Source organism: Sturnira hondurensis, unplaced genomic scaffold (genome assembly GCF_014824575.4).
Source record: "Sturnira hondurensis isolate 20B ecotype Veracruz unplaced genomic scaffold, ASM1482457v3 Scaffold0008196, whole genome shotgun sequence".
Classification (NCBI taxonomy): Eukaryota; Metazoa; Chordata; class Mammalia; order Chiroptera; family Phyllostomidae; genus Sturnira; species Sturnira hondurensis.
The window spans coordinates 20,960,371-20,983,874 of record NW_028080827.1 but is presented as its reverse complement, the minus strand read 5'-3'; the positions used below and the strand labels follow the sequence as shown (position 1 = coordinate 20,983,874).

Sequence of the window (23,504 nt, the reverse complement as noted above, 5' to 3'; positions counted from 1 at the left end):
ACCAATACCTCAGACCAAGGATGGGGAAGCAGGACTAAGGGCCCTCAGGGCTTATTTGAGGGGGAGAAGCCCAGACCTGACCCACCTCTTCCAGGGACAAAGATGAGCTTTAATTGGCTGATAGTTTTCATCTAGAAGCAGGTGTCCTTCATGAATTCGAAAGGAGCTTCTGATGAAGTAAGACTTCATTAATTAGCCTGTTAAGGAACTAGCATCCCATTATTATGGGGGCTGAATAATTTGATGCCTACTCTTCTGATTTGAGCTTCTAAAGGGAAGGCACTAGATTTTCATCTTTTTACTAAATATTGAGAAAAGGTAGTATCTTTTCTATATTCTGTTTATTTTTAACTATTGAATGTCTATGTGCCAGACACCTATCCATTCTTATTTAATCGATACAAAAATACTACAACACGAGTGGGATTATTCCCACTTTTAGAGATGAGGGAACTGAGGCTCAGAAAGCTAGTTAAGTAATTAGCACAAGGTCATATAGTACTGAGGAGCTGAGCTTGGGTGCAAAGCCAGGTCCTTGACCTCAGAGCAGTACCCAGAACCTTGAATCTTCACTTTCTCACAGCCACTTTGGGGCTGCTGGTAATATGGAAATACTCCGGACTCCTGACTTCCATTTCTTTTCTGTCATAAAATCTTGCTGCATTTGTTTCCCTAGGAAAGCAGAAGAGATGATGCCAAAGTTTCTGGTTTTTAAAAATGTTTTATTTTGAACTAGAATGATTATTAAAGTAAACAGAAAATAAATATGAGGTCCAACGATTTTTCTCCTTTGGATTTTTTTCCCTGTAAATGATTAGCTTACCCTGCCGGGGGAGATCCAATAAAATCCACTTTTTGTGTGCCTGCCCTTGCCTTTTTGTGCCAAGGCCTGAATGAATGTGTCTGGGTTTCCTCTGTGACTAGCTTCGCACACAAGGGCTTGTATATGCGGATGAGAAGCATGCCCAGGGTGCCTCAGAGGCATTAAAAAGGGTCTGGAAAGTGGGAGAAGGCCAATCATTTTCCAGTAAAAGTAGGCTAAGACATAATTAGGGACTTGGGTACTTCCTTGAAGCCAGCAGCAGTGTATTCCAACCTGTGAGGAGAGGCGTGGAGCAGGCATGGTGATGCTGTGCATTTTTGCCTGTAGTACCTCGCTGCTCTTGCCATCAGCAAGATGCCCTTCTGGGACAGGAATTGGGTTTGTAAGTTATTGAACACCTACTATGAGCCTTGCATCATGCTGCTAGGGAGTTAGCAAGCATTACTCTTTTTGATCTCCTGGGTCAAAGTATGGCTGCCCATTTCCAGACAGAGTCAGATGGCCTTCAAGGTGCCTGAACTAACTGCACCTGTGTATTGTAGCACAGTACACAGGTGTAGTACAGGTGTAGAAACAGTACACAATACCTGTGTGTTGTTTCTCCAAGATTGGACACTGGGGGCAAAGGGCAAGGATACCTTTATCATTGGATCCCCAGTGCCTGGAGCACTGGCATTTGGTAAGTTCGGAGTAGTATTTATTGAGTGAGTGGAGGGTGAAGTAACTTGCCCACATAGGCACAGCAGTGAGTCCATTAGATCGGAGGACTGCAAGGCTCTATGACTGCTGCCCCTGTAGGTCAGAAGTGGGATCTGATTCCAGCTTCTTGGTTAATAAGCTAGGCGAATGGGAAGTGACTTAAGCAGAATTATTATAGCAAAAGATTGGAAGCAATCCAAATAGCCTTCGGCATGGGACTGGTCGAGGAGAGTGGTGGCACATCCATACAGTGAACACAATGCAAGTAAGAAACGAGGATGGCTGTTTCTGTGTACTGTAGTACACGAACTCCAAGGGGAAAGGCAAAGCAGAGATCTGTACTTAATCAAGTTTGGGTAAAGAGGAGAAACATAAGATTCTGAATTTGTTATTGTATTTGTAAACAAACCCTGGTGGGATGGTTAACTGGGGTGGGAAGGAGAATTAACTGTTTATTTTATACTTTTTGGTTTTGAAATCATGAGAATGCAAGTGTTACTTTTTTAAAACAATATTTTCTAAATAACAGAAGCGACTTTAGACCATCTCTTCTACTTACCTGGGCAATTGGATTTGATCCCTACATTGAGTCAGTTGGATTAGATCAGGGATGTGGAGTTTCATATATGTTGCAGCGTTTGGTAGCTTTTTCAGGAGACCACGACCCTGTCCTAGGATGATATATAGTCCCTTCCTTTGATGACTGGGACCTGGATCAGGTCAGGCTGTTTGAGAAAGTCTGGGGTGGTACAGAGAATAAGGAGCCTTCTGCAGAGGTGGCAAGCCTTGTTCCTGTCCCCATTCCTGGGACTTGAGAACCCTGCCCTGATGCGACTCAGTTGGTTTTTCCCCCAAAGTGAAAGATGACAGTGAAGAGAGACTGTTCTGGGGCATTCTTGCAAACTGTAGTTTCATAGGAAGAAAAAAATGACAGAATGTTTTCCCAGATTATTTTTAATGCTTTTCAGTTCAGCAAACATTTATTGAAAGGTATATGCAAGGCAGTGTGGGGAAATCAGAGCTGCATAATACTTTGTCTCTGCTTCCTGGGGTATAGTCTTTGGTGAGAAACTTGTAAAATTTCTCTCCTGCCCCCTTCAGGAAAGCAGTTTACCTCCTCTGGTCCCACGGAAATTAGTAGGAGCTCTCTCCATTTTACAGATGAGGAAAATGAATCTCAGTGAAGTCTTAACCAAATTCACAGTTCCTAAGTGGTAAATCCCAGAACCAAACCAGGTTTTTCTAACTATTTCACATGCACCAAACACTCATAACCAACATTTTGCCATAGGATATTTCCCAGGGGTGTATCCCATTTCTCCCTGGAAACGTTGGGTGAGCACAACCCTGAATCAAGCTTCTTCTCTTTTCCTTTAAGGAAGGGCAAGGGGAGTCCCAGGTTATGGTTGGGACTTAGATCTTACCCCTTTTGCTGTGGTCCAAACAATGCTAATTTCATGGCCTGTGAAACTCACCACCCTACCCACTGCCATATGCAGTTGTTCCACATGTGTGAGAGACAGCTGCCTTCTTCCCACCCCATTCTCACCACCACTCCCTTTTCCTTCCTTTTTTCCACAAACTCTGTTATTGCCACTTGCCCTCTTAGCTCTTCCCCAGAATGGCCAGGCACACTCCCCGCTCTCAGGATCTTTGCCTGGCTCTTCCTTCCGCCCACAAGGCTCCTCCCTTGGTCTTACTTGGCTTCAACTCCCCACTGAAAGCTCAGCTTTGAATAGGCTTTCTCTGGCCACCCTTTCTAAAGTAGCGTCCCTTGTTGCTGTTGGCCATCCTCCCCTTTTTTCTTGATAGCATTTATATGTATATTTTATGTACAGTTATATACATTTATTAGTTTATTATCTTGTTCCCCCACTAAACTGTAAACCCGTGAGGCCAGGCACCTAGTTTTGTTTACTGCTGTATCTCTAATGCCTAGCATGGATGCGCAGGATCTGATAGATACTGTAAATATTGTCAAATTAATAGAGGGAGCCTGTGGCCTAAATAAATACACATCTTTAAAGAGGAAAGAATTAGACTACAGCATTGTAAGAGAAGGGAACACCCAAGGCGTAGCTCTGTGCAGTGCCTCATCATACAGTAGTACTCATTTAATAATCACTCAGCACTGTTTATTTGTCAAGTTCTCTGCAGATATCTTTGCAGTCACTTCGTAGCCTCCAATCCCAGCACTTTACAGAGACAGAAGCTCACTAATTTTTTTCTTTCTTTTTTTTTTCAGAGCAGCCATTCTTTTGTGAGAAAGTGTAATAATTTAAAATACCCTCTTATATTTTATTTTGAGCCAAAAACTACTTCTCTGTAATTCTCGCACACTGATCTTAGCTCTTGCGCCACCGAGGAACACAGAGCAAAGGTATTTCTATTTGTATATGACGCTCCTTCAAATAGTTGGAGAAAGATAACCATCAGGGTTCTCCCCGGCCCTCCAGCCTAAACATCGCTGGTCGCTCAGTTGTTCCTCCCGGGTCAGTTTGCAGCTGCCTTCCCACTCTGGTTGCTTTCCTCGAGTTTGTCCTGCTTGAAAGTTCAGAATTTGAGATTCAGTACTCTAGGGCAGAGTGTTTGGGGACCCTGACGGAGGAACGTTGGGTTCATCCCACTTGTTTCTGTCAACACGGCCCAGGCTGGCCTTGCCTTGTTGACTGCCTTGGCAGGGATCTCCTTCGTGAGCTTCTGCCGAAGACGGGAATCATTAGATTCTTTTTTACGGTGTCTCCAGTTGTCGAGCCCCTCCCTGACTCTTGAAGAATTCGAAAGATGGTGAGGTTTTTAGTTTTTAGCTTTTGGAGATTAAAGCAATTGTAGACTAGTGAATGACAATGAACTCTATTGTAACTTCTTCCTTTCTTCCCTCTTCTTGACTGCCTGTGTCTTTTCATAGGTCTGCCTGTCTCTCCCTCTTCCTCCCTGTGTCATTCTTCTCTCCTTCCTTCCAACAGTCCCCTCACTTCCCCATTCCTTCCCTACGTGCTCTCATTCCATTGCTTTCCATTCCGCCCCCCCTTGCAATTATTAGATGCATGGAACATTCACTTGTTAGCATTTCTTACACTTACCTCTCCAATACTTGGACCATAGCATTTAATCTATAGACTCAGGCAGGTTGCACATAGAGTGTGTCTCTAAGGGAGAAAGAACTGAGGTTAAATTGCTTCTTATGTGTGGCCGCTGGCTGATTTGTTTAGTGGCCTTGGACAGAAGGAACTGTCAGCCCCTAGCCTTAGGTTCTTTTGCATGATTGGTTTCCATTTTTGCCCAAATCAGCGGTTTCTGACTAGCGGTTGGACACTAGGGCTTAAGTGCAGCGGTGTTGGCTCTGTTTCTGTCACTGCGAGTGCCTGTCGTTTTGGGTAGAGGTGGCAGGGAAGGAGGCTGAGGTTGCGGGTTTCATCTCTGAGGCCACTTAGCCTTTCCTGCCTCTTCTGCACTCCAGCCCCATGGGTGTGAGCATAGAGGCAGGGAGGAGGACCCAGTTCACGTGTTGGGGCTCTTTTTCTAACACCTGTTTTCTTTTTCCTCCTCTGTTTCCTCTGGCTGCAAGAAATTCACTATGGAGAGGCCTGTAACTTGGGGAGCGAGCACTAAGTTTGGAGAATCGAGATGGGTCCAAGGTTTGATTCCATAGCGGACTAGCTCTGACCTTATATGAATCACTGAGTTGTTCAGTTGCCCAAGAAGCTAGATGGGATCCCTTAATTCTCCGAAGCACTTTTAAAAAGCTAGTTGGAAATTTGGCAGAGGCCTCACTCTGAGGCGTGGGAAGTGTCTCAGCCTCCAGGTCTGACTGGCGTGGTATCTTAGGTGGGTTATTGTGGTGGGTCGGGCTGGACAGAGGTTTTTCATTGCCAGCTGGTGGATCTCTGAGGAGTAGAACTGAGGGAATGAATTAACTTTTGATTTGCAGGCTGTTCTTTCACTCAGGGACCCACAGGGAGTAGGTAGCTGGCAAAATCTGCACCACACTCATGGCAGAGACCCTGGGCTGTGCCCTCTTTTCAGACCCTACTGACCCAAGGACTCTGGGAGGGGGGGCGGATCTCTGCAGCAGATAGCCCCAGCTGTCCACACGCTGTCCCAGCCCAGCCACACTTAATCCTTGAATCTGCTTTTCGGAGCCAACATCAGTGGTATCAGTCAGCAAGGACCATTTTCAAAAATATTTTTGTTGACTTGCCCAAGAGGGGAGTTAGTGGGGCACTTTGCTTCAGAAAGCGAATGAGGGGTTGGCCTTTGCCTGCCCCCATTCCTTCCCCTCCTCCAGCTTGAGTGACCTGTGTTTACGGAAAGCCAGCCCTTCTGGGCAGAGTACCAGGCAGACACTGAGACCTCAGACTTCAAGTGAGGCTGTGTTTGGAGGAGAGACAGCAGGAGTAAAGACTGCCAGATGTCCCGTGGCCCAGCAGCAGAGCTCAGAGGGTCCTGGTGGACAGCGACAGTTTCCCTGGGAGGGATGGAATGGGTAGAATTCTGGTTGTCTGTGGACAGAGTTCAATGAGATGATGCCTGGGAAAGCACTCTATAAACTGTCACATGGGGAAGAAATGCCAGGTGGTGTCACTGTGTTTGCAGCAGGTCCAGGGAGTCTGGCAGAGGGGTGAGGTGGGGACAGAGTACCATCGCAGGGAGCATGGGGGTTGGTCAGGGGGCATTGATGGTTGGAGGGCTAGAAATCGCTCTGGATTTGCACTTGATCCGCACAGCCATTAAAGGCTTTGGCACAGGGAGTGATGGGACACGATGAGCTCTGATCAGAGCAGCATTTTAGGAAGATTGACCAGGATTTACCCCACCCCCGTTCTCCAGGCCTTCCTCTTCAGTCTCATCGTGGCTTTTTCTTTTTTATGGACTGCAGGGTTGTTGAGCAGGGAATAGGCTTCTGCTCCCTGCCGCTTTGTGAGGTGATCGACTGCGCATGGGAGGCAGCCACGCTTCCACGTTTGGGACCCACCACCCCAGACCTCTGGGGGCTGGTTTTGTGATCCGGGTGTGTTTTAAGAGACTACATGATTGATTTTTGCATTTCAGTAATTATCTGGGTAATTGCCCTATGCCCTGGATTTCCTTTCTGTCATCCCTTAGTGATGGATCCTGGACTTCTTAGCCCATGAAATCTCCCACCTCCTTTTGGGGAATAGTGACCGACATTGGGTATGGGTGGGACTGAAAATGTGGACTGCAGAATTTTGGAACCAGAGGAATGGCATCTCTGCCCTCAGACCCCATTGTTCAGTGCTGTGGATTTGGGAACTGGCAGAAGCCCAGAGAGTGGACATGACTTCCATCAGGGCACACAGCAAGTTAGTGGCAAAATGGACATCGGAGTCCAGGTCTGACGGCTTGACGAGTGTCCTTCGCACTGTGTCTCCTTGCTTCTCTCCCCCTTTCCTTCTGGTCACCATTCACATGCCACCTGCTGGGACCAGTGTCTTCACTGGACTGTGCTTCCAACTCTGGCGTCTTCAGACCTTCCAGCACCCATGGAAGGTAGAAAAGGGCAACCACTTCGATGATGCAGCCTGCTCGATTTTTTGGTTGATCATGTCATTTACTGATGCTAAAGCCTCCTCTCTCCCTCTCCCAACTGCTCCCTACTTCCTGACTCCCAGACAGCCTTCTGGGCTTATTTTCCTCTGCTTGAGAATACTTTCCTTCACATGCTTTTAAATCAGGCAGTGCTAGGTCAGGGTGGGCAGTCAGGGAAAGCTTCCTACAGGCTGTGGAACTAACAAGTCCTTGGAGTGAAGTGGACCGGCCATGGAAGGGAGGAATGAGGTTTAAGGGAGGAAAGCAAAGGCATAATGTGAGGGAGGGTCCCAGACTAAAGTTCACAAGCTAAACTGGCCCTTTGGACAGGCCCAGGCCACAGGTCCCACACACACCCAGGCCAGTCCTGGTGTGGTTACTGCCCCGAGTTTCCTGGCTAGAGGAAGCATCTGCAATGGAACCAGCTCTTCTTTCCTGGTGAGATGACACCAAGTCCTCCCTACACCCACTAGAGGAGGTAGGAAGCTGGTTCCAGGTGGCAAGGGAAGCCAGTCACAGGGTTTATGTTAATGCAAGCCCTCCCCCAGTCAGCTCTCACTCAGCCTATTAGCCTGGCCAGGGACAGCTTAATTACCACTGGTGCAGTGCACTCAGGCTTGCTATGCGTGGTTCCCTAAAATAATAAGGATGGCGTCACCGACTTCCCCTGGCCATGTGCTCCCACCCGTGCCTCCAGAGCTCTATTGTAGGCAACAGATAAAATCCAGACATTCAGATGCTTTTTTTCTTGGAGAGATTTTTTTTTTAAGCAATGTTGGGGCTCGCCCCTTAGTTAAGATTTTAAAAGATCTTTAAGAGGTGGACACCTGAGTCTTAGCTACCATTATGGCTGCAGAATAGCCTCCTATTAAGCGGGAGCTGAGAGCTATGTGGGTGGTTCCAGAGTCTCCCACTGGGGATGGTAGTTTCTGATCAGTGCGGTGATCGGCGCACACAGTATGGCAGAAGAATCCCCCAGCCCAGGGTTCCTGGGCTCGAGGCCAGCTCTGGACCTTGTTTCTTACTCTGGAAAAAGAGCCAAATTAGACCAGCATTTTGCAAACTATGGGCCATGTTTAAAATTTTTTTTAATGTAATAGAAAAGAGTATTGTAATAGGGTAGGTTTTGTTTCACTGCGTATGTCTACATGCACACAAAAACGTGTGTGCTGAGTCAGGGTATAAATGTACTTTTTTTACTGTGGATTGTGGTCAAAAAGCTACTGACCTAGATGATCCCAAAGGCCTTTCCAGCTTTCGAAATGTCTGACTTTTCTCCCAGAGCCTGACTTCCCTCCATAGAACCCCCTGATTTTTGCAGGTTTCATCACACTGTGACTGAAGCAAAACTGGATTTTATGGTTAAAATGACAAATTCACAAGTATTTGTCACTCTAATCGAACACCTTTGGGAAGAAGCCCGTTTCCCCTCTGTCTTGGTGTCTCAGATAGTCTGGCCTTCCAGCTAGAAATCCGCAACAGGGGATGGCCCATTTAAAGGCTGACCTATTTAAAACCCACAAGCACCAAAAAAACACGGGGTCAATTTGATTTGTCTTCTTTTCTGTGCAAGGCTGGAACCTGAAAACTAAATTGGTCAGGGACTGACAAGGTTGAAACCAAAGCTACAAATATTTATTGAATTCTTGCTCAGTGAAAAAAGAAAATCAAGGGTTGAGGTTAGTGGGGGGAAAGAATCAAAACGAGGTGTGGATGTAAAATTAAGGGGGGTGTGTTCTGGGCACACCATCTTAATTCTCCAAAATATTAAGAGGCCTTGTGTATTCTGTGAGGATGCCTTGCAAACAGCTGAGGCGACTGATAGATCTCCTGGCCTACTTTTGTTTCCCTTGTTGTACCTCAACAGGGCACACAGCAGTAAAGGGGACTGTGGATCAAGGAGACTATAGATCGAGGGGAAGGAAAGGGTTTTTCCCCCAAAGTTGGGCATGCTCTGACTACCTTATGCCATTTAATCCAGCTCTAGGTGATGGGCACTCTGGTCACTGGAGGAAGCCCAGGAGAGGTGAGATGAGCTAGCGAGTGGAGAGTATGGATTTGAGCCAGATCTGTCTGGACTCCAGAGCCTGCCTTCTGTCCACCTCTCCACCTTGCCACAGGAAGTGCTGGAAATAAAGAGCAGTTCTCACTAGAGCTGCTTTCTCTCTGGTTCTGGCCTTCAGAGGACTCTGTTTTAGGCCCAAGCTGTCCACTTAAATCAGGGCCAACTTCCCAGGTACGTGACCTGCACAGTCACACAGGGCCCCGTGCTTAGAAGACCCTGCTCTCTTGGGTGTAATGCACTGCTGTTACTGTCTTGGAATTCCTAATAATTTTTGAGCAAGGGGTCTCACATTTTCATTTTGCACTGGGCCTTACAAATGATATGGCCCAAGCCGGCTTTGATATAGTGTGTCCCCTTTCCTGGTCTTTCTAGGTTCTCTGGGATGGAGGCATTTGAAAAAAAATGCAGTTTCAACCTCAGGCCTACTGCCTGGCATGCTGAACTGTAGTTGTTTACCAGCTGTCTGTCTCCTCCTAGCCAGCCACCGCACCTCCTGCTCTCTCTTGCCTTCCTGTCCTCAGCATTTGCTTAGGTGAACAGTGTCACAGGAGCATCCTGGCTGGAGAGAGGGGTATTTTGTGGGCAAAGCACTGGGTCAGGTCAGGAGGAGTGCACACAGCTGGCCTGCCTCCTAGGGGCTTATGCTTGTCTTGGGGATACAGGACATACAGAAAAACATTGCCACTGCTGTTCATAGAAGTATGGGTCATTCAGCTTGTCTTGGACCAGTTGCGTTGTAAATTTCATGATGATTTGACTCTAGGCTCCACACCTAGTCTTGAGCCTGACACCATAGACAGGACATTGGTTAAGTAGTTGCTCTAGGGTCCACTCCCCGCTCACTAGGCTGATTATGGAGGACAGTCCCTGACCTCTAGGAGGATCGTATGCTTAATACACGATTAAATGATTCATACAGCAGCTGCCCTTGGTGCCCTGGGATGCTCAGAGCTGGGTGGGGGGAAGGCCTCCTGGGGAAGGGGCCCTTGTGCAAGGATTGAGGGGCCCGGTAGCAATGAGATTGGAGGAATGGGGGGAGGTTGATAGTGGAAAGCCTGTTAGATCAGTTTAGGAACTTGAAATCCCCCTCCCCCAGGTGGCAGGAAGCCAGGAATGTTTTCTAGGCTGTAGTTTGCATTTTACAGGTTAAACAGGTACCATCCCCTATCTGCAGAGGCAGAACCTGAGGTCTTGGGGATAGAGTCAGGGTTCATGCAGCCAGCCGGCCCGGTCCTTGGCCTCCAGTCAAGCCCTATTCCTAGTAGTCCAATGTCTCCGCTGTCTTAGAGGCCCCATTTGGGAGCAGAACAGGCTTACAGTGACTTACTTGACTGTGACCAGGACGGCAGTGTTGGGAACACAGAGGAATGGTCAAATTGGAGCTATCTGTAAAGACATGATTTCATAGTTTAGAAATAGTCAATGGGTTGTTCCTCAGATAATAATATGTTTGTGTTGACCTTTCTGCTCCCATTGGTGAGAAGCAGCTGCTGTGTTCTTGCTTTGGTGACAGGCTTTCCAGGAAATATTGGAGCCCGGCAGTCTGACTTCTAGGGAACTTCTCGGTGCCCCACTCACATCTCCCGGGGGCCAAGCGTGGATGGATATTCAGTCTTCTCTGGGGTGTTGGCAGGAGGCATAAAGCATTAGGATCCTGTGCAGGTTTGTCGTTGGTGGGGTTTGAAGAGCTCCTGGTAGAAGCAGTGCCATCCTAGTTGTTGGACTAGAGAGAGTAACCACATTCAGTTATTTTTAAATGGCCAGTGGAGTTGGGAGTGAGTCTAAACCCAAAGTACAAATTTTTAGGTTAATTTTAACTTTACACTTAGCTCACACCCAGGATTTGGCAGGAGGAAATGGGCATTAAATTTTTCTTTCCTCTCCTTTCTCTTCTCTTCTCTTCTCTTCTCTTCTCTTCTCTTCTCTTCTCTTCTCTTCTCTTCTCTTCTCTTCTCTTCTCTCTCCCTCCCCTCCCCTTCCCTTCCTTTCCCTCCCGTCCCTTCCCCTCCCCTCCCCTCCCCTCCACAGAACACTCCTCCACTGTCAAAGGGACGCTCTCTTCACAAGGAAGAGTTGAGAGCACGGTCACCAAGCAGAGACAGGAGGAAGCAGGTTGGAACTGCAACAGTTCAGAGTGGTTTAAGGAAATTGGGGCAAGTTAGGGGTGTGAGACACAGTAGCCTGTCCATGTTAGGGTCTCTAACGTTTGAAGGCTGGAGATGGGCAGTGGACTGAAGTTACCAGTCAACAGCTGATGACCTTCAGCTGTTGGGCTGGCATTTTTGTTTTCTCCTGTTTGGTCCATTTCAGACACGTTACAGGCAGCTTACCTGACATCCCCAGTGTGGTTTGGGCTTTTTGGTGGTATTATCAACCCAGGGTCTCAGCCTGGACCTTGCCCCTTCTCTCTCACCCCAAACAGTGCTGAATTCCTGCCAGGAAGGAACTGAAGAAACCTGGGGACCTTGGAGGCCCCGCAGACCACACCACAGGCTCCCCTCCCAGTGACTGGAAACAGCCCCTGGCTCCTTGAGGAGATCTCCACATCCCTTCTCCCTGACTTCAGCCTCATCTGCCCGAGGGCTAGGTTGGGTTTGGTGCTTTGGTTACTGAGGAAGTGTAACTAGGGTGCTGACCGCTAGGAGAGGCCCCCACTGGCTGCTGGGGCTGCAGGAGAACAGGTGGCCGTCGGGGCAGCTTGTCCGATTGAGTTGGGGGTCTGGGAAGGCCTACGCCTGAGTGTCAGAGCACTCCTCAGGAGCCAACACTGACCACAGTCTAGTAGACACCCTCCTACGACCGCTCTGGCACTCGGGGACAGGTAGGTGGTTCTGATGTGGCTGTAAGATGGCAGAATGCCCCATGGAGACGTTGGGAGGGGTAGCTGAGCCATTGTGAGTGAAGCATGGTAGAGTGTACCTGCTGAGGGCTCAGGAAAGATCCCGTGATTGTTATTAAGTAGTAGTAGTAGTAGTAGTAGTAGTAGTAGTAGTAGTAGTAAAGATCCCATGATGATTATTTAGTAGTGGTGGTGGTGGTAATAATTGCATACTGGTCCTGAGAGGGAGGGCCACCTGTCTGGGTGTGGTGCTGGAACTGACATCTCCCTCTGGAATTTTCAGGCAACATTGTGCTGCTCTAGGGAAGAGGTCAACTTCCGGGAGGAATTCCCTTGACTCTCCAGCACCACCTCCCCCGCATCTCTGGGGCCTTCTGGACTAATGGCCATAAGAGGAGAAACCCTTGACCCTGTTAGAAAAACCGCTATCTGAAATCTTTGAGGGTATCTGGATTGGAATCCCTTCTCTTACTTGTCTTTCTTTGGTGGGGCTTAAAGAGCTCTCGGGGCCTTCCAAGGAAACAGTAACTGAAGAAAAAAAAAAACAGTGGGCCCGTGTCTCCCTCGCTCACTGCAGACTGAAGGAGGGTCCTCCCTCCCCCAGAACTGTTGATCCCCCTTCCTCTGCTCTGCTCCCCTCCCCTGAGGCCTGGCTTCCTGGCTCTGCACTGATTTCCTGCTCTAGGATAGGATTTATTCCCAGAAATTCTTGTCACTGACTTTGAGAAGGTGGCTTACTGGACATCTGGCCTTTCCTGGGGACTGAGAGAGTGGGAAAAGACAGGAAAGGACCATGGAGAGGTGGGCCTTGGCGCCAGTGCCTGGGCCCAGAGGTTCCTGCCTGGCTTTGCCCCTCCTTGCAAATTGCCACTGTCCTGTGCTGACCTGCAGGCAGCTGGGGCCCAGATGTGCCATGTACTCCCCTGGTCTGCCAAGCAGCAAGAGTGGACTAAGGAACTCGTCAGGAGCCAACCACAGGCCCCCTGTGGGTTCTGTTCTGTTCCTTCAAGTTGGCATTTAACCCAGAGATACCCCCAGTAGGAGGGGTACCTGGAGGACCATGGTGGCAAGACAGTCAGTCACCTTGGGTCCTGCAGGGAACTAAGCCAGCTGGCCTGCTGCAGGGAGGGGTTAGGGCAGCCCTGGACTGGGACAGGTTAGAAGGACCGCCTTCTTCTCCCTGAGAAGAAAAGACTCTGAGGGGCAGGGATGATCCTTCGAGCACTGTGGGACTACTACTGGGAAGGACTCGTACCATGTGACCCAAGGGTGAGAATGAGAGCCTCTGGGTAGAAGTCCCAGGACATGTCCAGGCAGTAGCGGCACATGTTTCCTAGAGGCTGCAGGGAGCAGGCAGGGGGTGCTGCGGCAGGCACCAGGTGTGGCCAAGAGGGATCGCCTTTAAGGCGCCTGTCCGGCTGCTCAGGGACAGGAGTGGGGAACCCTGAGCACCTGCCTAGAGGGCCAGCCAGGGCCCTGGCCACCCTGGTTGACTCCCTGGGTCAGTTTAGGCCTGAGACATGGTTACACTTCCTGAGCTCCTCTGTACAGAAGCCTGGCATCCCACCTTAGGCCAAGTCTACCTTCTAAAAACCTAACAAGAGGGTAGCTTTTTATCAGTTCTTTCTACTTTGTTAGAAATAAAGGATTTGGAGCCCAAGAGAGGAGAATCTAAGGACCCTAATAAGTTGAACTGCCTCCAGAGAGTTGGGTGGGGGACAGAGCCACAGAGGTGCCTCCAAAGACCAACTTTTGGACTTTGTCCACCTCAGCATTTGTTGTGAGTCCATCCTGATTTGTGGATTTCCATTCTCTCCTTCCACGTCCACTCAGGACCCGGGAAGGGCTAAGTCGAGAGCCGTGACAGCTGATGTGGCAGCCTACATGTGACTCTTCATGCTTACCTTAATTAGAACTAAATACAATTTAAAGTGCAGTTCCTCGGTCTCACCAGTCACTGCAGGTGCTCAGTGGGGACACGTGGCTTGTAGCTCCCCTCTTGGACTGTGCAGAGGTTTCTGTCATTGCAGGAAGTTGTATGGGACAACACTGTGAGGTCTAGTGCAGAGAGAGCTGGAGGAGCCCTCGTTGGCTCTCCCTGCCCTGGGGTAGGCCGAGCAGTGACCATGGTGACAAATTCCAGGCCAGGTGGGCAGGTTTTGACTGGTGGCAAGAACGGGGTGAGACCAAGCAAGGGGGAGGTGCACCAGCAGAAAGGTCACAGACATGGAGGTGAAGGGGCCACAGGGACTGAGGAGGGGAAGTAGGGAGCTGGCTTCAGGACAGGGTGAGTCTGGGGCCATGGTGGGCGTGGGGTGGGGCACAGACACCCCCAACAACGGTAGAGCTACTAGGATCTGGAGGCTTTGGTATTGAGTGAGACCACCAGCCTTGCCCATGAGTTGGTTGGGGGCAGGGCTTATTGAATTTGTCTTGGGCAATTCAGCTACTTCTCCTATCGGTAGAAGCCCCTGGTCCTGCAGCTCTGCTAACGTCAACCCAACTCCCCCCCCCCCCGGGGGGGTGGGCAGAAAGACCGGGGTGGGTCTGTGCAGTGCAGTGCTTCAGAAGCGACTCTCGTGTAGGACAGACTGTTTCCCGGATGTGTCTGTCCTCAAAGGAGGCCTGCTACCCTGCGTCCACCTCAGCCCCATTCCTTGCCTCCACTCACACAGTCCTTCCCTTTCCAGGTGAAAGAGCTTGTCCTGGACAACTGTCGGTCCAATGAAGGCAAAATCGAAGGCCTCACAGATGAATTTGAAGAACTGGAGTTCTTAAGTACAATCAATGTAGGCCTCACCTCAGTCGCAAATTTACCAAAGTTAAACAAACTTAAGAAGGTAGGTAGAATGTGGGTGTGTGTACTCTCAAGCAGGGAGATGGGATGGGGAGGAGGGAGGGTCATCACCCAGTTTAGGGAACATAATTGGAGGTGAAACCAGACACCTGCCTGACACACCCAAAGAGTCCAAGACCCAAGATTTCACCAGGCGACTTTCCCTTCCCCGTTGTCTGTCGGGAACCAGGAGGCCCTGAGCCTAGAGCATTCATTTTAAGAGTTGTTTCTGCTTTTTTCTCGCTGCCTTGTTTAGCTTGAACTAAGCGATAACAGAATCTCAGGGGGCCTGGAAGTATTGGCAGAAAAGTGTCCGAACCTCACGCATCTAAATTTAAGTGGCAACAAAATTAAAGACCTCAGCACAATAGAGCCACTGGTGAGTCATGTGGGTCCTCCCCTCTCTGCACAGGGCAGGAGGCGGGAGGGATTGATACTGGGGAATATTAAATATTACTTTGGAGTTTTTATAACCTCTTCTATTTTTCTCACTTATCTTACTTTTTTGGCTTCATTTAACTATCACTGTGTACTGTGAGTTGGAGTTTGTGCAACTGTTTATGCTTTGTCCACAGAGAAACTGAGGCCTAGAGAAGCTAAGTAAGTTGGCCAAGGTCACACAGTCAAGGCGAAAAGGGGCAGGACCTTGGTCTCAATTTCTGGCCTAGTGCTTTTCCCTGTGCAGTGTCTGCTTTGGAAACCGGAGTTGTCATTTCTTCAGGCTCTTGTCTCTTTTTGGGGAGGGAGGATCCATCCAGGAATTAGTGGATCCTGGAGATAGCCAGCCTGTTTTCTCTTGGGCCACTGGCCCGAGGCTGGTGCCTCTGAAAGTGGGGAGGTGTGTTGGCCTTGACACAGGGCCAGTTGGGGGTGGGGGCTGAGAACCGTGTGGTCTGGGACCTGGGTGGAGGCCATCCTCCACTGTCTCTTGTGCTGAACACACCCGAAGCTTCAGGATTTACTAGCCAGAGGGGGAAGTCGTGGTCAGAACAACAGTCTCTACATAAGCAGAATCTAAGTGACATAAACACACTTATTCTAAATGGACAGCTAAGAATCACGTCATAAACCATGAATCTTAGAATCAGGGAAAAGCCCTGAGGATCTTTTGCCAAGTTTACCATGTCTCCCTTTTCTGAGTTTACGGGGTGGGTGCTGGGGTGTTCCCCAGTTTGGGTTTGCAGCACTCTTGTCCAGAAGCACTCCGTGCCCTCCATGGACACTTGAGGGGGCCTGGTGGGTGGGCTAGGTGACAGAACAGGAAGCTGGCATTCCTTTTTTGAGCTCAGACTTGTCTGCCCATCTGTGGCGTGGGGTCAACCACCAGAATTTGCTTCCCATAGAACTTCTTTTCAAGTCTTTCACTGATTTTCTAGGGAAAACAGAACTATTTTGATATACCTGAAAGTCAGTTTCATTACAAAGCGAAATCCTTGAAGGTCTATATATAATTATGGGAAGTGAGAGACTGAGGGTATAAAACACTAAACCAGTCCCCATTAAAGATCATGTTGAATTAGTCACCATTAGAGATCAGCTGTAGATACACACACACACACACACACACACAAAACGCATGCCCCTCCTGCCCAACCACACATGTTTCTGTAGCTTCCTCTTCCCTAGTTATCAATGTGACTGATGTGTTACACTCACCTCCAGAGGGTGGGAAACTGCTTTGGTTGGTGATGGGCTCATCCACCCAGACTGCAGCCCAAATTCCCTTCTTGCCCTGGACACTCTGCTGAGAATGACCACGTCTCAGTCATACGCTCTTGAAAGGATAACCTAGTTCCTGGCATTGACCCTGAGGGGCAGTGACATTAGTGGCCAGTTAGGCCTGGCCCCATTGGAACAGGGACTTGGTCTGGGACAGGGTGTTTGTGTACCTGTGCCTTGAAGACATGACAGGTGGGAAGTCCAGGGGCAGCTCTGTTTCTTGCTAGATGTGTGACCCTTGCAGTTCTGGACTTCAGTTTCCGCAGACACCAAATGGGTGAGATGAGCCAGAACCCTTGAAGGAAAGGCTTTGGCAGAGCAAATGTGCTGTGTGCCATGGACGGTCTGGGTCCTCCGTCAGTCTCCTCGTCCTCTGTGCTAGGTGGTGTTTTGGAGAGTAAGAGGTCTGAAACGGGGCTGCCTGATTAAACCCCAACTCTCTGCCCTCCACTTCCTCGTTTGTAAAATGAACCAATAATTATTTCTACCTTATTGAGGTACTGAGGACAAATTGAGTTAATCCTCAAAGTGCTATGTAAACAACTATGATTATAATTATCGTGATTCACAGCAGGAGTTAGTTTGTTGGCTTATGTCACCTCTGGCCCCTTAGTCACAGGGGCAAGCAGCAAAATTCTTATTTCATGCTCCAAGAGAATCCCACCTTAACTTCAGGCTGGTCACTATGAAGGCAACAGCTGTCATTGCAGAATAAAAGTATTCTTATTGGATGAGATTTTAAAGATAAAGTCCAGCCCTTTGTGTTCCACGTGAAGTATCTGAGGCCCATCAGCCAAGGGTGACATGCTTAGGTGGACATTGTGGCTAAGCAGGAGCAAATCAGTTTCTTTGCCACCTGTGGCCGTGTTCTTCACACTGTCTCACTTCATCCCTTTCTGTTTCCCTGGGCTGTTTCTCTCTCCGCTGCCCCACTTCCCCCTGCACCTTCCCCATCTCCTCCTCTCCTGCCTCCCACAAGTCGCTCACTGTTCACTTTATTTCTCTGCTTGCAGAAGAAGTTAGAAAACCTCAAGAGCTTAGACCTTTTCAATTGTGAGGTAACCAACCTGAATGACTACCGAGAAAACGTGTTCAAGCTCCTCCCACAACTTACGTATCTCGATGGCTACGACCGGGACGACAAGGAAGCCCCTGACTCAGATGCTGAGGGCTATGTAGAGGGCCTGGACGACGACGAGGATGAGGAGGATGGTGGGTGGCAGAGGGGTGGCCTGGGTGTTGGGAGGCCCCCACCGACCACTGAGGAGTATGGCTGTTAGCCTCTTTCCAAAGCTGTGGAGGGGACTGCTTCCCGGCGTCCCTAGTTATGTAACTGGTTGACTCTCCTAAAGTCACATGAACCTCAGAGAAGCATCCTAAGACCATATAGTACCATAATTCCATGAAACCATCTAGGTGAATCTTCACTTTGATTCCCGCCCCCCTTTCCAAAATCCCACTGGGAATGAGATTCTACAGTGTTCCCCTAGTGTGACCCTAGACTTGGATATTCTTAGGGAGGGCTGAGCAGGTAGAAGGAGGTGTGATACGGTCTGAGGGTCCTCTTTCGCTGTCTAGGTGTCCAGTCAGAGGGCTGGAGAGGTTGTGGGGCCCTTGGTGGCTGCAGCCCACAGGGTCACAGTCCAGGACTTACGGGGTGTGGACCCAGGGGCCCCAGGGCTCCTGGCAGTGGAGTCTGGGTGTAGCACGTTGGCTCCCTGGCAGTGCAGTGAGCAGCCAGGGTTGCAGGAAGGAACAGAAAAGGGCACCTCCTCTTCCTTTGCCATGTGAGCAGCGTAGTGTGGCTTTTTACAGGTCTTCATGGCCGGAGTAAAGTTGAGAATGGAGACACTTGCCCGATTAATTCAGACACAATATTTTGTTTTCCTTGTTAGATGAGAGTAATTTGTAAGATACTCATGTGCCTTAGTGATGCAGTATAAAGGACCCAGAACTAGAGTTCTAAGGCCAGGTTTCTAGGCTCAGACTAATTTGATGTGTGACTTTGAACAAGTCACTTCTCTCTGCCTTACATATCTCCCTTTTAAAGTGAGGAGTTTGGCTAGGTGCCTTTCTAAATGAATTGACTTCTCAGCTTTCCCAGGCCCTATAACTTGTTTCTCTGATGTGGCAATTTCTCTGTGGTTTCCACCTCCACGAAAGATCTTTCATTTTTGTAAAGCTTGAGGAGGAGGATGGCTTAACACTCGGACCACTTTAGGCTGCTTATCATTTAGATCACTCAGGCTGTGTTCAGTCACCTTGGGGCATCCAGGTTTGGGGCCTGGGTGGGGTTGTGAGGGTCACAGGTTCCCCACTCAGGACCACACTCTGCCAGGCCCCTCAGCCTGGGGGCTGTGCTATGCGAGGGAGGAGCCAGCTCACCACCAGTTCTGTTCTTTCCCCATTCCACTGCACAGAGGAAGAGTATGATGAGGATGCTCAGGCAGTGGAAGATGAGGAGGATGAGGAAGAGGAAGAAGAAGGTGAAGAGGAGGATGTGAGTGGAGAGGAAGAGGTAAGTGGCTGGGTTGTGTGGGGGTACCATTTCCCCAGGTCCCTGTTACTTGGTGCCTCTGAGTCAGTCCCACTAAATGCCTCAGCTACCAGCCTTTGGCAGCCCGGGAGCCCTGGTTGGGGACATGGGTCCATTTCAGGGCCTTTTACTGGGTTGGTTTGAGAGAGGCCAGACTTGCAGCAAGTGCTGTGAGATTGGATTAGGAGGGGGTAAGAGGGAATTCTAGAGGCAGTCAAAGAGGGGATCTTGCCTGCTGGGTTAAGGCTGGCTCTTGTTTCTGTGTGAAAATTAGTTTTTACTGCACCCATGCCTCATCGCTGCCTTTTTACATTCACATGTTAATTCGCTGAGCACTTACAGTGTACTAAGGAAAATCAGAGTGTCTTGAACTGATGGTAGTAGAAGACACTGCTGGATCCCCAATCAGTGACATGGGTCTCATGCACACAGTGGAAGTAGTGCCATTTTCCTGACAGATTGGCTGGGTTCTAGTTCTTTCTGACAAGGTCTGTGACGTGTCCATGAGTGTAATGTAGCGCAGATTTCGCTGTGTGTCCTTGGACACACTCCTTGACCTTTCTGAGCCTGTTTTTTCGTCTTTTAAATAAGTGTCTGGGTTGTAAATAGGGATCAACTCATCGAATTGGCAAGAGGATGATTTATAAGTAAAATGTTGAAAGACAGTGTCTCATCATTTTAGGCTTTCACACACTTCCTTATCCAAGGTGCTGGCCTGGAGAGCTGGGTTTTGTGTTTGGGTGCTCTGAGTCTCTCTGTGTATCTGGAGTCATTTTCCGTGGTTTGCTCAGAATTCTACAATAGACTACTTGCTGATTACAAAAGTTAGACCTGGTGAAGCTGGTTTAAAATGACCACAGCCTGGACACGGCACCTGGCTTCTCTCCCTGTCCTCTGTCTCTGGATGGAACACACAGACGCAGACCCGCTTGGGCAGGGTCTCCTGGCCGCCCACCCTCGGCTTGGGAGAGGCTGGCAGGTGCGAGTGACGAGCATAGCTGGTGAGATAGGCTGGGTTCCTGCCTGGGCTGCACTGGGACTTCTCTTCTCCCAGGTGTAGGCTCTAGGCTCACCTCTAACACCTTAGGAAAACAGACCCCCCCCCCCCCGCCCCAGGGCAGGGCAGTAAATGGTTTTGACTTAGTGGATTTTTTTCATTTTGCTCTTCCTGTCACAGGAGCTGCAGTGTGCAGGGTCGGGGTGGGGGTGGTGAGTGTAATCTCATTGACCATCTGCAGATTTCCAGCTTCCCGTAAAGGAGAGCTCATACACACACACACAGTCTCAGCAAACAGACTGATTGAGGAACTCTTTTGTGACATTACAAAAGGGTATATCCCTTGACAAAAAGAAGTCCATCACCAACTTCTTTTTAAACATAGGCTGCCTAATGTCCTAGCAGCAGTGTTCAACATAACAGCTTTAACTGGCATCTAACACGAGGAGCAGCACAAAGCAAGGGTCCTGTGTTGAGTCTGAAGTCACACATCTTGCTGGATCTCAAGGAGCTAAGTGATGTCCTTGGGGTCCTTGAATTTATCCTCCCCTCCAAGCAGTCCAAGTTTGCAAGAGGGTACAGGCTAGGTAGGGTAAGGTTGGACCTGCCCACAAAATCTGGGCTTGCTGAAACTGGGGTCTTCCTTTGAAGCCAAAACTAGATTGAGGACAGATGAAAGGATGGCCTAGTTTACATGGCAGAGTCGGCCTGGGAACTCGTTCTCCCAAGGGAGTGGCAGATTAGAAAGCTGCCTGAGCTGTCAGGACTTCAGGTCAGGGGTTCTTAACCTGGGGGTGGAATCCACAACCCCCCTGACATTTTTTGCACATACTATATGTGATAGGAGTATTTTCTAGGGCAGGGTGAACTTTCTACAGAGTCTTAAAGGTTGTCCTTGATGCAAAAGAAGTCTGCTTTAGAGTCATCCTGAGGTCGTGCATCCCAGTGTGGGCTCTGAGAGGCTGTCTTTTGAGGTCAGTGTAGGGAAAGTGGCTTCCTCAGCAGGTCTGGGCCCCGGAGGCATCTCTGATGCGTGGTGTGCATGTTCTCTCCTAGGAGGATGAAGAAGGTTATAACGACGGGGAAGTGGACGATGAGGAAGATGAAGAAGATCTTGGTGGTATGACAGCCCTTTTACTCTTGGCTGGTAGCAGCTGGCCCCTTCGGTTGACAGTAGATTGATGGCATAGGCCTTGAGGACCTAGCCATGGGCAGAACAGGTCCATCTGAGGCCACAGGCGCCTGCTGGCTTTGCTGATGTCCTGCCTCAGAGTACTGGGATGGCAGAGCTTCCTAGACATATGGTCCCGTTTTCCAGCGGGTGGTCTGTTAGGGGTAGGACCAGTGTTTAACCTAAACCCCTTTTCTTTACTCTTCCAGAAGAAGAAAGGGGTCAGAAGCGAAAACGAGAACCTGAAGATGAGGGAGAAGACGATGACTAAGTGGATAACCTATTTTGAAAAATTCCTATTGTGATTTGACTGTTTTTACCCGTATCCCCCCCCCCAAAATCCCGCCCCCCGAAACTTATTTTTTTCTGATTGTAACGTTGCTGTGGGAACGAGAGGGGAAAAGTGTACTGGGGGTTGTGGGGAGAGGGTGGGTGGGAGGGGGTGGAATAAAATACTATTTTTACTGCCACTCTTTATTTTTTTCCCCTACTTTTTTTGTGTCTGTTTTTGTCCCTGTAATTGCAATAGCTGAGTACACACCAAGTGAGCATTTGTTCCTTACTCTCAGAGGATGGTTTGGAGTCTCGCACATTTCCTGGTGTTTCCTGAGTCTCTTGAGTTGGTTGAAAGGCCATGGCTGGCCTCAGTTTGGTTTCTCAAAGCCCAGGAAGGGCTGAGCACCAGCCACATCTTACCTCTTGTTCTGGTTCACATGGTTTCTGCATTTCTTTGGCCTGCTAGAGGCAACCAACGCCCTGGTTTTAAATAGCAACCTAAAGGCGTATTTTGGCACTGGTTGGGGGACAGTCCCCGTCTCTCATTCCCTTTCCCTCTTCACAGATGGTGGTGGGCTTCGTTCTACAAAGAAGATTCTGATGTCACTCTTACGAGCTATGATACGAGCCAGAGAGCTGAAACAGCAGGCTTAGAGTGAAATGGATTTAGTGATGATAATTAAAAGAGAAGAAGCAAACCCTTAAACGTTAACCTCTTTAAAAGATTTTTTTAAGAACTGTCCTATCTTGTTCTGTAAGATATTAGAACCTTTGTTTTACAAAATGGCAAGAGAATTCTTCCACGTGCGCTTCTGTGCTTAGACCATTTTTACGAACCTAAGTGCGGGACACACTGCTGCATGTCGGCCGGGCTGGTGGTTTGTTTTTTTCATACACCCGAGCACGGAAAAACTAACGCAAAATTGTATTTTCTTACCTAGTGGAAATCTGAAATGACTGCAGATTCCTAGTGAATGTACAGGTTGCTTTCATGTCCCTCTTCTGGGTTGCTTTAGAAGTGCCGTGTTGTTTCCCAGCCCGCATTTCATCTGTACAAAAGGACGTCCGCACCGGTTCCTCTCCTCCCCCTCAGAAGAGCCAAACTTTTGAGTTTTATGTCTGTTTGTCATTGATAAATTTCAATAAATCTTTTTATACAATTTTTTTGGGATGGCTTCTTTGAGTCCAACAGGCCCTTGGTTTTTCTGAGATGCATTCCAGACAACCCGCTGATGGAATAGTTTTTCTTGTAGGAAATGTGACCCGATACTAAGTTTGGACACTTGGGATCACAAAGCAAGACTCGGTGGTGTGCTTTTTTTTCACTCAAAGCTTTATTTCTGAATGAAGTAATAAGTCATAAAGATTTTAAAAAGCTAAGCACCAAGCCAAAAAGTTAGGCTGACTTGGGACTTGACCTTATTCTGAACATCTTTTCATTGAGGTGTTCAGACTGAAAAAGAAACGATGTTTAAAACCTCAGGAATATATAAGGCAGCTTCGTTCCTTTTTTTACTTAACCATTATTACGATAGCTTCTCTCTACCTCTAACTTGTCTTCAAAAGCCATCTAAAAAGGCTGTGTAATTAACTGTTCTGACTTGCTTCACCATACCCAAATGGTGAGATGTTTGGGGTATTTCCAATTGACCACTGCAGTGGACATTGTTACACTAGTTGCTGGTTTTCGTAGAACAAATGCTTAGCAATAGTGTCGTTGGGCCAAAGGTTGACCTTTATAAGACTTGTGTGCAAGGTTCCATGCTTTCCAGAAGGGTTATACTAATGCTCCGGGGTAGTTTATACATGTGCACACGTATTCGTTCTCAACCTTACAGCCTTGGATGCCCCCCACACACACACCTCTACAGCCCTAGTTCCTGTGTAGTCCCAGCAGGTGAGGTGCTTCTCAGGAGACTGACTCACCCCAGCTTCTGCGTGGTCCCCTGGGACTCTCTGCACTCTCCTTTGGAGCCACCCCCTGGCCCCAGGA

The 23,504-nt window shown here is 48.8% G+C and overlaps 1 protein-coding gene across 1 annotated transcript in view; it reads left to right on the top strand.

Moving 5' to 3' along the window:
• The window catches only part of ANP32A (acidic nuclear phosphoprotein 32 family member A), a 36,761-nt gene extending 14,600 nt beyond the window's left edge, over window positions 1-22,161 (top strand). Inside the window, exons 2-7 of the mRNA XM_037054228.1 lie at window positions 14,667-14,816; window positions 15,069-15,191; window positions 17,545-17,743; window positions 18,952-19,049; window positions 21,121-21,184; window positions 21,445-22,161. Of these exons, the coding sequence (XP_036910123.1) occupies window positions 14,667-14,816; window positions 15,069-15,191; window positions 17,545-17,743; window positions 18,952-19,049; window positions 21,121-21,184; window positions 21,445-21,506 (696 nt within the window). The 3' untranslated portion in view covers window positions 21,507-22,161. The remainder of the gene's footprint in view (window positions 1-14,666; window positions 14,817-15,068; window positions 15,192-17,544; window positions 17,744-18,951; window positions 19,050-21,120; window positions 21,185-21,444) is intronic.
• The last annotated feature ends 1,343 nt before the right edge of the window (window positions 22,162-23,504 follow it).